This window comes from Lissotriton helveticus, chromosome 1_1, assembly GCF_964261635.1.
Source record: "Lissotriton helveticus chromosome 1_1, aLisHel1.1, whole genome shotgun sequence".
Lineage (NCBI taxonomy): Eukaryota > Metazoa > Chordata > Amphibia > Caudata > Salamandridae > Lissotriton > Lissotriton helveticus.
Window position 1 is genome coordinate 1,127,873,327 of NC_136057.1, and position 17,027 is coordinate 1,127,890,353.

General features: G+C 40.5%; 1 protein-coding gene across 1 annotated transcript in view; it reads left to right on the forward strand.

The window, feature by feature from the left end:
• The window catches only part of OTOGL (otogelin like), a 1,067,300-nt gene that overhangs the window by 818,883 nt on the left and 231,390 nt on the right, over window positions 1-17,027 (forward strand). Inside the window, exons 39-42 of the mRNA XM_078649280.1 lie at window positions 5,516-5,539; window positions 5,661-5,753; window positions 8,950-9,139; window positions 13,459-13,673. Coding sequence (XP_078505406.1) covers window positions 5,516-5,539; window positions 5,661-5,753; window positions 8,950-9,139; window positions 13,459-13,673 — 522 coding nt within the window. The remainder of the gene's footprint in view (window positions 1-5,515; window positions 5,540-5,660; window positions 5,754-8,949; window positions 9,140-13,458; window positions 13,674-17,027) is intronic.

Sequence of the window (17,027 nt, forward strand, 5' to 3'; positions counted from 1 at the left end):
GTCCCCATTTCTGGCCACTTAACATGGGTATTCCACCGATTAAGTCCCACACAGTTAAAAGTTTAGGGGTGACCCTCAGTGAGGATCTCTCACTAAAAAATCATATAAGGACGGTAGTTTCAACGTGTTTCTTTCAAATGAGAAAGATAAAGAAAATATCTTAATTTTTAACTCACTCAGCCTTGATTCAGGCAATTGCTGCTTTAATTTTATCACGGATTGATTTCTCCAATAGCCTGTATCTTGGCCTTCCAGCAGGGCAGTTGAAGAGACTGCAATATGTCCAAAATCAGGCAGCCAGGCTCATTTTTAAACAACCTAAATGGCAATCCATTAGATCAGGGTTGGAAAAACTCCACTGGCTACCAGTGGCTCAGAGAGCTAGTTTCAAAGCTGGCTGCATCATTTTTAAAGCCTTGCAGGGCAAAGGTCCGAAATTTATTCGGAATTTAGTTTGCAAATACATCCCTCCACGAAACCTTCGATCCGCTCAACAAGAGCTACTGATGATCCCAGTATACAGGAAAAAGCGTCAGGGCGGCAGTAGTTTCCATTATCTCGCCTCTTTCCTATGGAACTCCCTGCCGTTAACCCTGAAACAGAGTGGGGACCTTCTTGACTTTAGGCAGGCATTTAAAACTCTGCTCTTTAGACAAGCTTATTGCAACTAAACTAGGATTTGATTTACTCCTGCTTAAGTACCCAAAGCTGTGTTGTGTTCTAAAGATTCAATAGCGCCATGAAGCCTGCGGGCGTACGAGCGCTCTATAAATAAATAATTAACATAACATAACATAACATAACATGTCACGACTTGTGCCCTGGTGATTGGGTGCTTGTGAAGAAACACGTCCGGAAGAACTGCCTAGACGTGCGTTGGAAGGGGCCCTACCAAATAATCCTGACAACGAATACTGCTGTAAAGTAAGGAGGGCTGCCAAACTGGATTCATGCTTCCCATACTTGAAGAGTTCCAGCACCCCTAGAAGAAACAGCTCCTCTCACAGATGAAAATCCAGCTGTGGACGGCGAACCACTAGAGGGGATCAGTCAAGCTGTGGGGGTGTCGGAAGAAGTTGGAAGTGTACAGATCCAGAAGAAGAAAGACAGGACGACAGTGAAATTGAAGTTGCCACCGAAGGAGAAAGTTGCTGTGAATACGGCTCAGACACAGATCAAGACAAGAGTGATCAAGAACCGAGTGTGAGGACAAGAAATAGGAGAACAAGGCGTGGAGAAGCTAGTTGGCCTGAAAGAAAGAAGAGGCCGAGCTTGAAGCCAACTCCAAATGAGAACTCTTGCTCATATATCTGAAGACTCGGATCTGGACGAAGGTGCACAAAGACAGGAACAGGAAGGTCTGAGAAGATCGAGGAGGGTGCGAGTGCCCTGCATAAGATACGCTACTCCTGAGTGGACCTACCTAGCTGCAGATGTCCAGTGCACGGAGATCCGGGAGGGTGAGGGAAGTGACATTGACCAGTACTGACCCAATCATAACATTGGAAGTAGTGTTGTTGATACCCGGAGTGGAGGTCGAAGGGTTGCTGACACTCACTATTCCTAATCCTCCTTATCTGAGCAGGATAAGAGAACTGGTTTTAAACAGAATAGAATTTCCGACTTTTTGATCAATGAGGCCAACACCCGAGGAGATCATTCTTCGTTTGGAAATATTAGAATACGTGATTAGAGCCGCTGGAACACGTATCATTCCAGATTGTTAAAGACTTTGTAAATAAACAGATTGAAAGATAACCTAGCGCCAAGTGGTAGAAGAAGAAATTTAGGGACTTCCCATTTAGTGGACGGAGAAGGGCTAGGGTTGTCTGTTGCTATAGAACTCAAAGACTGATCTTGCAGAAGGGATTATCAGCTTCCAGGTGTGGTTCGGAAAGGCTGAATAAGCAAAGACAAGAGACTTTGTGTTGTGAAAGAAAATCAGAACTACACTGTCTTGAGATCATGGAGGCCGGCAACCCAAACCGCAAGACAAAATGCATAGTAGGCACACTTTTAGTGGGAGTAATTTTTCTTATAGTTTTAGTAGTTACTATATCATATGTAGTGGGACATGAAAATGAAGAAAAGGCTACAAAGGAAGCAAAAATGGTATCGATACAGAAACCTACTACTGCTGGTCAAAGGGGGGACAATACAGAGAAAGATAAGGCTTTACTAGCAGCAGAGACTCGTAGGTTGCATGTGGATGAATCACAGGGAAATTTCAAATCAAATGCATATGCTAAATTGCTTTATGAATATATTGATGCTATGGAGGCAAAGGATTGCTACGTGTGCATGCAATTGCCAGCCTCTGTAGACGAAGGTATTAGATATCATCATCTTCCATTGACTTATGGAATCACATGTAGTTTGTTGCTTAGTATATTTTATGAACGTGATGGTTTTGAATATTATTTTTCAAATTTTGATGCTGTTTTACCAGAAGTTCCAAATTACAAGCACATGAACAAGTGGGATTATTATAAGAGTGAAGATAGATTAAAGAAATGTTTCATTCCTTGGAAAATGTTGGATACTTCACATGCCCGAAGAAATAATTTGACTTGTAAAGTGTCAGAAATTGAGAAAAGGTTTATAGGGCAGGTGGATGATCGGTATAGGAGACAGAAGATCTTAAAGGCTTCAGGCCAATGGAAAACAGACTGGACCGAGGAGGAAAGGTCACACAAAAAAAGGGTAGTAATGGTCCAATAGCTTTAGATCGAGAGCAAAAAGGGAAACTGTGTATATATAGGGGTAAAACCTATGATGAGAATGTGTTTGTGGGAGAAGTAAATTGTGAACATGCTTTCCAATTAGAATATTATACCAAGGATTTCTTGAAGGGAATGCAGGTGATCCCGAATGTATATTTTGTTTGTGGAAGAAATGCATACGTGAAACTACCGGATAATTGGTATGGATCATGTTATTTAGCAATTGTCTTCCCCAAAATATACCATGCTAAGGATCTAGAAATTATAGAGGGAGGAACTCAAGCTAGAGGAAGAAGGGATGTAAGCGATGAGGAGGTAGTTGGAGACGTATTTGGTGCTATGTTTCCTCTTTTAAGGTTAGTACTGAATGATGTCAAGATTAGAAGATTGGCAACAGTTGTAGATAGGTTGTCCGCCAGTATTGCTAGATCATTAATGCTGGTGGAGGGAGATATGCAATCGATAAGGGCAATGGTTCTTCAGAACCGACTTGCTCTAGACGTTCTGTTAGCCAAAGAGGGAGGAGTCTGTAAGGCTTTGAAGGTTCAGGAATGTTGTACTTACATTCCAGACAATTCAAAACCTCTAGAAAAGTATATACGGAACATCACTGAAATTCATCATGAGATTGAGGATTTGACACAGGTAAATGTGTGGGAAAAAGTAGGTCATGGAATGGGTAAAGTTGGAGGTTGGTTTGCCAACCTAGGAAAGGGTTTCATTTGGTACATACTGAAACCTATCATCATAATAGCGATTTGTATAATCACCTTGTGGGGATTGGTGCGGCTGTACCAATGGTATAGATCAAATAGGTTGCAGAGATCCATGAGAGAGCAGGAGAGGAGATTAGCTGCGATGCAGGATAATCAGTACAGGAGTCTGAGGGCTCTAGAGATGATGAAACGAGAGAGTACTGCAACAAGTTCAGTTTGATTCAATTCATACCTCAGGGATGGTGTTGTGATGGTGATGACTACTAAAAGTCATCAAAGGGGGGAACTGAGAGAGCGCAAATCGAGAAAAAAAAATTGAAAAATTAGAAGTGCACCATATTTACAAGCACGTTGTATCAGTTTAGTAAAGATTACATAAGAGTGTCGAATTTATAGAGTGAAAATACATAAGAGTGTTTAAATAAAATAGAATGCATATCAGTGTGAATAGCTGATGTAGAAGTGTGTAGAGATGTTAGAATGATGTTGAAATCCCATGTTATGTGGCTGTTGTAGAGGAGAATGTAATGCTGCTAAACGTAGAAATGTGTAGGCCACATGGCAGTTCACAGAGAATGAAAGGTGTTGTTACACTCTCACATGATATGGATTTTAATGTTGTTGTAATTCAAAGTATTATTGATCATAGAACTGAATTATATGTTTTATAGAAGTGTTTTATATAACCATTGTGTGTAATAAGTTAGAATACTGTTTAGACTAAGAAATTAAAGGTTTACAGAGTGCACAGGCCCGTTTTCATGTAATTCTAAATAGGCCTGAATAGATAAGGTCATTTCTTTTGATCTGCATGTGTTAGTTAGAGGAATGTCATGTTAAGCATAAATTGCGGAGCCTGCTCGAAGGTTTACGACTTAGAAGATACGGTGGAGGCCGGAATTTGGGGCCCACTGTACAAGTGTCTGTTTGCAGGTGCGAGGAGGTTCCAATCAAGAGAGTGATGAATAGGGTTTTGTTCAGAGAGCCAGGCACAGGCCTGGAGGAGGCTTCAGGAATTTCCTGGGGGGTACCGTCCTGCCGGAGAAGAGCCTGAGAAGCAAGGTCAACGCTAACGATGGGCCTAGAGGAGTATCAGCATGGAAAATGTCAGAACCAACACCACGTGAGGGGCGTCTCTAAAGGGCGTTTCTATTGTAAATGTGATTTTTGTATTAGGGACAGCACCCGTGGGTGGAGTTAGAGCAGATGGTCTGAGGAACCTAAGAGAGCGGATGGGTAGGCAGATAGGATAACTGCGAGACATCGATTCACAACGAAGATTAAGGGAAGTGAGTGATCTTCTTTGGCAGTCACCACTGCTGACACCTTTTTAGGTTAATATTCTACTAAGTAGGGATGTCACTTAGTCTAGTGTAGGGACAGTATAATCTGGATTTTTCTTCCTTTCTGTAAATGACTCACAAGCTACAGCTTGTGTCTATTCTTGCAACTCTGATGATTTTTGAATTGGTTTTGGTGATATTCTTCTGCGACTAAGAGCATTTAGAAAATTTATGTTTGTATTGATACCAGTATATCTTTTGAACCTTATTTTGAGATGTTTGTATCTCCAGTTAACTTTGGCTTTATAATAAACTTTTAAAACTTATTCGTAGTAAGTGGTTCTTTAGAGTGGTGTAAGTCCTTAACTGATTAAACTTGTAGTGGATTGAATTTTACTCTATGACAGGTATCAACGGTTTAGTCGACCTGAGTTGGGATCTAGACCTATAGCAATAGATCAGAAATCCCGCCGTAACACGCTTTATAAACTTTCAATCTGCACTTTGTTATATCTGAAAGGAAGAGCCGTAATGAATATTTTCTAAAACGTTTTTCTTACTGTGCATTTTCCGGAATCCCTTGCAAATAAATTTTTAGATATCCTTCATTTATCAATAGGTTTAACAGGTCTTTTTCTGAATGTTATTTTCTTTTGTTGTTTTTTTTATGTTTACCCCCATTATTGTTATTTATAATCATGATTGATGAGTTAAATGTTTTGTCTTCATGAAATTCAACTAAATGAAAAATATTTTAAAAAACAGTAATTAATCTCCCTGTTTCTTCTTTCAGAGTGCAAATTCAATCAGGAAACTAGTGAGTATCAAGTTCTCTCAGAATATAATTGTATTTGCATACCAGACACTTAGATGTTTGTTTCAAAAGGTATGTATGGCTTGAAGGCCTTGAACTAAAGTTTACAATTTTATCCCATGAGGTACCGGCTGGAGGCACGTCGGGTCTTTGTTTTAAGAAGTTAAATGTAACCACCCCCAGCTTTAAAGTTCTTGTGAATCGTTTGTCGAGAAAGGTGAGTATAGCTATTTGCCGTTTTGTTTTTCTGAATTTTAATAGCACTGTCATTCTTTCTAGTGTCTTGATGAAAGCACACACCACTTTTAACTGTACTGTTTTTTTTTTAAAACCTCAGTGCTTATAAATGTTACATATTTTACATCAGGAGCGTTGCATTGCTGATTATAATATCAGTAAACTTCCTTTTCTCATCTCACATCAGATACCGAACACTTTATTTGATCCTACAGGATAGAGTGTTTAATGGTTTGATACTTTGCAACATTAGCAATTACAGAATTCAAAGATCCTTATCATATTGAGAGCTAAACAATTGTTCATGTTTGATTGGCTCATGACTTGGGAGGAAGAAGCCTCGGTCTTGATATGAGCTGTTACTGATCTCCCACAGTGTCCAACAATTCAAAGTCCAAAATAAAATTAGGTACATGTGCTGAACTCAGGCTTAACTTTTGTAGCTTGCCAAAGCATCAGTTCTTCCTCAGAAAAAGAGCATCTGATATAACGACATAATCATGACATCCCCCTCCCAATTTAGTAAAAAAAACATTTAAATTATAAAAGTACAAATGAAACAATTGTAGGGAATAAGATAGTGCCAGATTTCGGAAATGAGAAAAAAGTGCAATAGAGCATCATTTTTGGCAAAAAAACAATCAATGTGCCCCAGTTAGAACATACACGGCCATATTCACAATGGTAGACTCATATGTAAATAGACGTTGACAACCAAATACACCTTTTTATGCCTGGGTTGGCATATATGTATTTATTGCAGCAGATTTATCTGCTATGAGTGCAGGGAAGACTACCTTAGTGTCTCCCATTCAAGGGGTGGGAGGTAGGTGTTCCAAGGAGCAGTTTGCCTGGGAAATGTGGGAACACCCACGAATATGTGTGATTGTGGGCATTCCAAAACGCTTTTGCAACCTCTTCTCACCCTGGAAATGGTGACAGATTTGCTCCAGCATAGGATTTGATTACCTCTCCTTCCAGTATGGAAAGAGGACCGAAGAAGGTAGGAGAACATTTTCCTCAAGGAAAAATATTTTCCCTCCAAAGAACAAAGTGCATTTGCACAGGAGGTTCCATTCTCCACTATGGATAACTCTACACAAGGAGAATAGGAGCCTTCAAAAAAATACATGTGACACTTTAAAAAAACAGTACTTGGGATGTGAGAACAACAAAAGAGCTAGGTGAGAGGTTCCGAAAAGCCAAGAAGGAAAATAATAATGAACCAATGAATGACTATGGAGACTAATTCAAAAAGAACAATTGATGGAGGAATGTTGAACAATGTCAAACATTGACCCGCAGTACAGAAATTTGGGCCTAAATCCATTGATTTAGCTTCTCTAAGACCTCTCCTTTTTTGGGTAAGATTGTGGTCAACCCCAAAATTACCACTTATGGGCTTGCTACGGCAGAACTACTGAATTCAGGGAAGTGTAATCTCATCCCATGGTTTTCACACATTAAATCACACCTTAACAGCCTAGGTTTGAGCATGATTTGGAGTAACCCATCATAGCTAAATAACCATACTAAAGTTGTAATAGAAGAGGTATCCTGGAAAAGCATTACTGATTCACATCACGTTAGTGCTAAAAAGGGGGGGGGGTATGGTAGATGATTTTCTGTCCATCAAACCTGTACCTGCATTGGAACCTAACCCGGATGCATATTTACCACCTCAGGTCCGTACCTTGCTTATAAAATTTGTACTGGGCACACTATTGGTCAATAAATTTACATGTAAAGTGGAAACCAAATCTGAGCGAATCCCCACAATGCGCACTTTCTAACTAAGTAATCAATGATGCCGAACATTACACTGTGCAGGTGTCGCTATTTTGATTTTGCATCTTGCACATTGCTCAGTTACTGGTTGAAGTCAACAACTGTATCACAAAACATTTTGGTCACACTGTACGGCATAGTTACTGCACACACCGTATGATTTTGCCATTATCCTCTTGGTCTGTCTAAATTTGCACAAAACTAGAAACTCATAAGCTTAAAAAATGTTCAAGCATTATATTTAGTCCACCTGCAACAATTGAACTGAAGCAAAAAATTGTTATGCTCTTGTATTTTTTATTATGATTTTTCCATTGGTCTTCTGAATGAAGTGGTGAAATCAATAACTTCTACTGCTTTGTCTTAAGCTTTTACCTTTTGTATACATTTCAACGAACCCTGATTCAAGATGCATGTAACTTATAATAACAATCACTGGTGAACTTCCTGTTCCAAAACCCAAGAACAAAAAATAAGCGTACGATTCACAAAGGCATTTTCGTCTGTAAGCATATGCTGGTGGATAAAGAAAGTCTGGATTAATATCTGCTAGAAATTATTTGGTAAAAGGATACTTAGAAAGTATAACTACTGCGCAATTAAATGCTACAAATGCGTACAATTACGCAGACGTAACATGCATGAAGGGCTGGGAACAACCCAAAACTTTGGGAGTTTCAAATATCTTGAAAGGGTCGGAGATATGCTCCTGCAAAGGGCTGAAGTAAGACCCTTTCCAGAACGGGAAGAGGAACAGAACCATACTTGCAGGAGGTATAGAGGAAAACACTTTTTCCTGTGGGAAAAAAAAAACAAATGAAGAGTACAATTAATTATAAATAGGCGCTGAGGTTCCCCAGTGACAATTCAGCATTGTCTAAAACGTCACATGACTTGTCAAGTAGTACACTTAAAAAGCTTTAACACTAGAGGTTTTGAAATAAGTAACTCGCAATGTGTGCGACTGCCAAAATAATGCAAATATAAATTCAAGCGGGATAGACAATCTCCAGATTCACTTTCATGGTTTTTTATGAATCAGAAGGTCTGTCCATGGATTTATGTCTCCATAATTCAACTTAACGAGACTAATATTTAATTTATATTAATTCCATACAACAATTTAAGATGTTTTCTCAATATTGCACATTCTTTTTTTAAGTTATTTTCTTTTATGAATGCTTTGAGGATGTTTATGGAAAGAGAATATTCTTATTATTTTGTCAAATGAACTTCTCTCTATTGTACATTTCTTCTCTTGATAGTTCACTGTGACCAGAATAAACTTAAGAAGTAGCTCTTGTTCTTGTGTATTTGAAAGATTAAAATTCTGGCCTCGGTTGTTTAAAGTTCCTGCCCAGTCCTAAACGTATTTTGTGTCATTTTAGGTAGAAGTGAATTCATTAAGTCAACCACTGCCTTTTTCCAAGAATGGACTCTGCATTCAAGATACTGGTGCAATGTACGTCATCAATACACCTGCTGGTGTCAGTATTAAATGGGCTCATGTCACAGGAATTATCGATATACAATATGGGCTGCATTCCAACACATCAACAAAGACAGAGGGTCTTTGTGGTAAGGTTACATTCTATATTTGTTTTTTTTATGCCAGTTTATTGTTACAATCTTTTTACGTATGTCACATCCAAAACCTCAATACAGCCCAACTAAATTGCCTTTATCACTACATCCACCATGATCATTATCTGGGCATGTCATTCATTTGACTGTGCATGCATAGTATTCCAAAACCAGTACTACCAATTTGGGTGGTAGAGGTAATGCAAACAGATGTAATGGTCAATGAAACGGTAAGGAAAATGAAATGGTCAGTCTAGGTAATAGTGCCCATGGAATGCGGTGTAGTCTTTGTAGCACTTGTGTAGAGTCTATGACTAATGTGGTCATTTAGAGTTAGGTGGAGTGAGAGCAGTGCCTTAAATAAGCCGTGCTCCTGCCTGCCAAACTCATGCCTCCCATTTGCACCTTAATTACGAGTTGCTGGTTTAGTACTGTGGGCCTGGTGCCAACATTTACTGGGCAGGTCGGAGTTATGAGTTCAGCTCGAATATCAGCAGGCGACCCTTCCAGGTGGAATAAAAAATGCGGAAATTGTCTCACTGAGTCCGATTTCAGTCATTCCTCAAAACTCATTATTCCTGTTAATTTCCTCCTTTAAAAATTATGAGAACCTTCAGTAACAGTAAATCAATATGAGGGCAAGTTTACTTGAATTGAGGACCTTAGAGTTGGGAGAACCACTAGCTTTCCTCTGGTTGATCCTCAGCCTGCTCCATCACTGGAGACCCTTGATGTGGTAGCCTGTCAAATATTGGCTCATAAAGCCACAGTTAAGGTCACTACATTTCTCAGCCTTCCTCATATGGACAATGTGGTCCCATACAGAGATATTAAATAATGAACCCGATGCACACAGAGAAAGTGTCTGCACTTCCATTCCATTGTTATTTTAGTTTTTCCAAAGCAAACCCAATTTGGGAGGTTGGGGGGTTTAGAAAACCAAAATATTTACTGCATGGGTCCAACACAATATGGCATACGCTTGGCAAAATGCTCTGTCTTCAAAGCAACTACTGCACTGGTGGATGCTCTGAAATCAATGAGATACATGTCAGGCAGGTGGGAATATCTTAATATGACAGATGGTGCTCCAATATTGGAGAGGACAGCAGAGCATTCACTCACCAGGTGTGATGGTAAGGAGTCCATTATAGGCCAAATGACCCCTAAGTAAGTGAGATCAGATCAGAATAGAAAGTCATATTACATTAAAAAAAACAGTTCACTCATTGTATGCTTCTGTTTTTAATCTAGTGTTTGAATATTTTACAAGGTTTCTGGATTGTATTTCAAAATGCTTTTCCTCTTTTAAGTATTAATTAATGCTTCACTGCATTTAGGATTCACTGAATTTATAAAAACGATAGTGTGAATCCAAATTTTGTTAAACTGTTGTTTGCATAGTGCTTCGCAAATGCAAACGGGGACTAACAATATTAATGTATTCAGAAGTAACTCAGATTTAAACCAAGGAAAGTCTTTCTACCCATGCCTGTCTGTATCTCACTTTATACCAGGGATCTAGGCCGGCGTTGCTGATTTATCACAGACTAGTCCCACTGTAGGGGCACATCAGTGTGGTACCATAGAGAAAAAGTGTTTGTCACCACCAATGTGGAGATATTTTACAGACAACCACATGGATTGAGATCCTGGCTGATCAGAGTGATGTCTTGTTTGTTCAATGTGATACGTGGTGACGGTTCAGTTCAGTGGCATAATGCAAAATGATAGGCCCCCTGCATAATGTGATGAGTGGCCCCTGAACCTCCCATAGATATCTCACAGATATCCTTTGTTAAGACCCTTGTTTGGTTTCAGATGCACACTACTAATGCTTTGAAGTGCATTCTGTTCAGTATAAAAATGCAATGCAAACCGCTATGCTCTGTTTCTATAGGCTCATGTTTTGTTATTGAGGGGCCATTTCGAAGCTATATATTTGCTCTGAAGCAAGAATGTTATGTTTGAGGCAGCCACCAGAGTATTAAAATCTACTTGTATTTATTTTATTTCTGCAGCAGAAACCTAGGGGCTTATTTACAAGCCTTTCGGTACATCACATTTTCCCATTTTAAAAGTGACCTACCAGCGGCGCAAGGGGCTTGTAAATAAAGTGACACTATGCCTGAGATGAGGCGGCAGAGAGTGAAGCTATTTATAGGAGTGAGAGGAGTGATTGCGGTGGGCGCAAACGGAAGTGGAAAACAAGGCTGGGGGATGGAGGATTACCATCGGTGAAGGTGAAGGCCCCTGGAAAAGGGATTACAGTCTTTGATAGGGTTATCCAGTGTTTAATTTAAGCCAGTGGTTGCTCGTGAGGGCCACCTGTTTGGAGACCGGCACTCATTTTTCCTGATCAGACATTTACTGTGAGCAAGAGATCAAAACATACAAAGGAGAAAGAAGAGTTGAAGAGAAAGGCTGAAAAACTGCTACAAACGGAGAAAGCAGGAACCTGTGATAGTGAGATAAAGGGGTGTCTGGTAGTGGATTGCAGATAGGAGGTGGATTGAACACTGCACAGCCTTGGTATGCATTGCGTTGATTTTTATAATATGCATACCACGTGCGATTCGCCCCTTCGCAAACAACCAGTACCCACAGCCATCACATAATTGACTGAACAACAGCCACTGTTGTTGGTCCATGGTGTAGACTTTATTTCACCTAAACGTGGTCATTATTCTCTTGATCATTTATACCCCGTACTGACATAACCACTTGATTGGACCTTCAAACAATTACATGCTATAGCAAGGTCGCAAGATATGCAGAAGGTTAGGAAGGCGGAAACTGGCTTTTACAGTCACATAAACATTGCATTAACCATTCAAACACACTCACTGTGTAGAACACCCAGGGCTCGCTGTGCCTACAGGCCCCAATTTGCACAGGCCCCTGAGTACCCCCCAGCCCCACCAGCCATCCGGCAGCATAGTAGTATCACATAGACCAGGAGACATTCGTAGCAACTTTACCAACCTCTATCCCAAAGGCAACTACCACACGAGACAACGAACGGGAAAAATGCCAATACTGCTACCTATTCAGCTTCTATTCTGCAACAGACATATTGAGAATTCAACAATACACCTGAGATTCCTTTTTCTGTCTAGATTAAATCTTTTTCTATTTATTTTATTTTTTGTATCACAAAGTTATACATTCCTTTGAAATCTTATCACATTTTGATCAATATTATTCAACACCAAAATACATTTTTATACAATATTCTCACATTCTATCTTCTACATCACCATCTTAACTTCATACTCTCTATATCTTGAATTCCCCATTCAACACACATCTAATTCACAATAATCAAAACATGAAATTTTTCGTGACAATTTGGTACAACAGCTATGGTGTACAATCTAAGAAAGAATTAAAAAATTCCCTACAATTGGACTGAGTTTTTTGGGAAAACCTATAGCTGAAACATGTTGGTCTACCACACCAGGGCGCTGCATAATGCATTGGCCCCACTGGGGTTCCTGATCACAGGTGCGCCACCAAAGTCCTTTTAACACAGGCATCTCGGATAGGGTAGGAGAGACCAGGACCACCAGCAGGTCAGAACCCTGCTCCCGCCAGCCCGAAGCCCCCTGCCAATCCACCTTCGGTAGTCTCTGGAGGGGACAAAGAGGAAGGTCCTGGTCCTGCTCATTGTTTGATCCTCGTCTGGGAAGCCTCGCGTGCCCCAATGACGTCACTGACCTCCCCTCTTCCAGGAGATGATTCTGGGGCACCAAGAAGAAAAACGTAGCTCCCACCCGAGATGCAACTAAGGGTGCAACCCTCAAGGTGCGGGTGGCACCGACTCAATAGAAGAAGACGCAGACTTCTGAGCAGAGCTTTGAGCACCTGCTCTCATTCTTTTTATTCTTTTTATTCTTTTACAAATTAGGCACTGGTTACCAGGGTGGAAGGGGGAGGCAGCAAACAGCGGCAGGAGGTGAAAAGGAGTGGGAGAAAGAGAGTTACAAGGAATAAGGCTGAGGGATGCAGATAGGCAGGGAATTGCAGGGATGTGGAAGGGAAAGGGAGAGAGTGGGGGATCTCCTCAAGTGGGTTCACTAGCTGAAAGAATCATTCTCGTCCCAATATGTCTGGTCATGGACATTGACTGTTTAACTCTGATGAGATCAAAGCTGCTAACAAAACAGGTGAGAAGCGACGCTGGGCACCAAATTATTTGTGCACCAGTGGCATGCAAGCATAAATATGGGAATGAATCCTGCTGGTTACATGAGATCAACAATGCAAGTACAATCTTTTTTTCTAACTATTGTCCATAAAAATATTTGCAGGCATTTGCAACGGCGATCCTAAGGATGACCTGAAAATGCAAAATAGGACAATCATCACAAACATGGATGACATTGAGACATTAATTAAAAGCTGGGAGATAGAGAAATCAGGTGATATAACCACGAGGAGACCCATAAGGAACTGTACTGAAGATAACTGTACCTACTGCCTGGAGTTACTGAACAGAAGCACTTTCGCACCATGCCACAGTAAAGTAAGTTCCAGACAATTCTAATGACAATAAAACGTCTATTAAATTGAACTGCACAAATATTAATCCGTAAAGTCCTTGACTTGACGACTACAGGCACCTTTCCATAATTATAACCGTTCGGACCCCCGGTTATATAGCTGATGGTTGACCTTTAGAGCAGGAAAGGTAAACAATGCTTTTTACCCACATACTCTGTTAGGGTCTAGAACATTAGGAAATGGCTACCTGTGTGAATATATGGACTGCACGTTGCCTGCACTGTGGCATGATATGGTGCAATGGAATGAGAGTTTTATATTTTTATTTTCTATAATTTCATCAAGGATATGTGCCAATAAGAAGATATGTCCACATATGTTGCTGCACATTCAAATACATTACTTCATTTGTTCGTACCCGTTTATGTGTTGTCCAAAATATTGAGGTTTTTATAATGACCTGCACTTACATTGACTGCCCAGTATTGACAGCCATTATATAAGAAAGGTAAATAGATGTGGATTTAGAATTGTTGATCTACACTCACTGGTGTATGATAATATAATGACATCCTGAAAGTCGATTGTGAAGTTGATATGAGTGCAGGACCTTATTCTTGAACCCCATATTTTGACATATACCCAACCACCCATTCTGTTGAGCATAAAAGTATGCTTCAGCTTCACCTCAGGACCTAAACAACTAAGATATGGAGTCCTGTAGGGATTGGTGCTAGCTCAACACTGTTCAACATTTACCTGGAGCTGCTGGGTAATTTGGTTGATCGTGGGGCTTTCAGGTGGTATTGTATGCGGAGGACACTTATCTGCTACTGTCTTTTCATGAGATTGGATGAAAAGTAGTTGTCTCAAACTGAATTCCAATAAAACTGAAATTCTTCTTTTTGAACTGGTTAACAACTAGGTCCTTCCCCTACTCCCACGTCCACTGCTAGGAATCTCTGACTCAGATTTGACACCGACCATCCCTTTGTGTCCCACATTCTGAATGTATCTTCTTCATGCTTCACCAAACTCAGATCATTGAAAAAACTTGCTGCATCTCGTTCATAATCATGCATGTAAGACAATTGTTTACACCATGATCATGGGTATAAGTACTGGGTCTCTGACTCCATTGAATCAGTCACTACTGGACTTGTAGCTGAAGCCCTGCCAGATGAACTTCTGTGCTGCTTAAAGGATTCAACTAGACTACTGATCTAGAACCCCTGATTTTCTTTGTGTTGCCCTGCTGCCTCATGCTCTCTGACTCTGCTGAAGGACAGCTGGACCTTGCCTTCACTCTAAGTGATCTCCAAGGGCTTGTTGACTTGCCTCTTGTTGCTTGAGGCTCAGTGATATCAAAGTCTCTACCGCTGGTGCTGTGCCTGGCTCACTGGAAGCAGTACAGATACTTGCAACATGTATTTCGATGCATGTCCTATCTGTGTGTAGCAGCAACGGAACATCAACACATTTGTGGGGGTAAAATCTGATCATCGCCTCGGAATCAGCGCTTTGCCTCCAGAGAACGACGCATTGGACAGCATAACGCCGCCGCTGCAGCTTGATGAGATCGACGCATTCCACGAACAACCTGGCAGAATCCAGTGCATCACTTGATGCCACTCGACTCTGGCACCCATCTTTAGAACAGATGCCTTGGCTTCACTGGGTGGAGAAGATCAATGCATCCTTCAACAGTGGGCCTCGACATCAATGCATCTCGCTGTTTATGACCAGGAAAGGTGCTTTGTTCCCTGGGGCCTGTGTGGGTCCTGTAGCCAGCCAGCCCCAAACTTCACAGTTGCCCCAAACTTTGCCACTGTTGAGCACGACCTAAGTAACCTTTTTAGCACTACTTGCTTCTGAGCACTTTACTGCATTGTTTCCTTTAAAATTCAATAGCTCAACTTCTATACTTTGGATTTTTGTCGCTTTGGTCTTGTTTTGTTCAGAATATAAGAATCGATTTTTCTAAACCTGTAGGGAGTCTTTTTGTGGTGTACTCATTGTGGTACTGTGTGAGTGTGTTGATCAAATACTTTACACATTGCCTCTTTAGATAGCCTGACTGTTCTATACCAAGCTACCAGAGGGTGCGCACAGGTTATTTTTTAGCATGTATCTAGCTTACCCTAACTAGAGAGGTGTGTTTTGCCTGGTGTGGGGTGTATACCTCAGCCAACCATTAATCCAATTTCTAAAAATTATTATTATAATTGTGATGATGATGATTATTCTAATTGTTGTTCATATTATTTCTCATATATAACAACTTCAGTGCAAAGTCCCTTTTTGTGTATTTTATTCAGGCAATAGATGCAGAGCATTCAGAGATGGGTTATATAAAGCACTATACACGTGTACTTCTTTAGTTAACATTTAAATTATAATATGATTAAATCATGCATTTAGGTAGTATGTTGAAGTTGAACCCATGTGCCTTCTATTTCCATACAGCCAGATTGCTTCAGATCATTTCTATTCCATTTGCACCATTCTAATGAGCTCACTACATTGACCATCCTACTGTGACAGCATCTACTAGGTTTTGGCCAGCTTCCGGCTCTATCCCACAACTCATTAGGACCCCTGTCTAACCTCACTGGTCACAGGGTCAAAAGTCTCCCTCTTCTCTTCATAGGACATCCTCAGTCTTCTTTTACCAGCACCTTGAATATTCAAATCTAAGGATGAACACATAAGTCCAAATACTCATGATACCCACCTGGAGGAGCACTTATCTCTTATTAAAAAATTTACTAGAGACCTTGCCTCTACATGGAGGGCAGTATTCCCTGTTCAAATGGCTCTTTTTCTTTCTTCTGCGGCTTCATTTGTCAACCTCTGTGAGTACTAGGCACGCCCAGGTGCAGGAATTACCAAATGGTTGTATGAATCCCGAAGTCCATGGCTGTTATTTGAATGAATATTGGGTCATGTTCTAAGAACAGTCCTTTCTCTGCAGTCTACAATTACACAGGGTGATACAACAAATACCTACCTAGATCTGATTGGCTATTCCCAAACTAATGAAGAACCCATATCCCTCTCCCACACCTGTCACATTTCCTTGACCTGTAAAGCAAGATTCCTCCGTCCACCTTGTCATGCTGTAAGGTAATCCTGTAAAGTATTTCCACTTGTTAAGCTACTGAAGAAAATTAATCAACCTAATTCCCATGGTGGAAGACAATCTCCTTTATATAAGATACTCAGAGATTAGACATTGACCAGTCTTCTCAGCTGACATGCAGTCAGCTGAGACTGCGCTATTGTAATTCTGACTAACTTTGTGTGAAAACCCATACAAACTGCAGTGCAAACTATAAATGATGCTTATAGGCTGGCCTTTTACCTGCAACCTTCC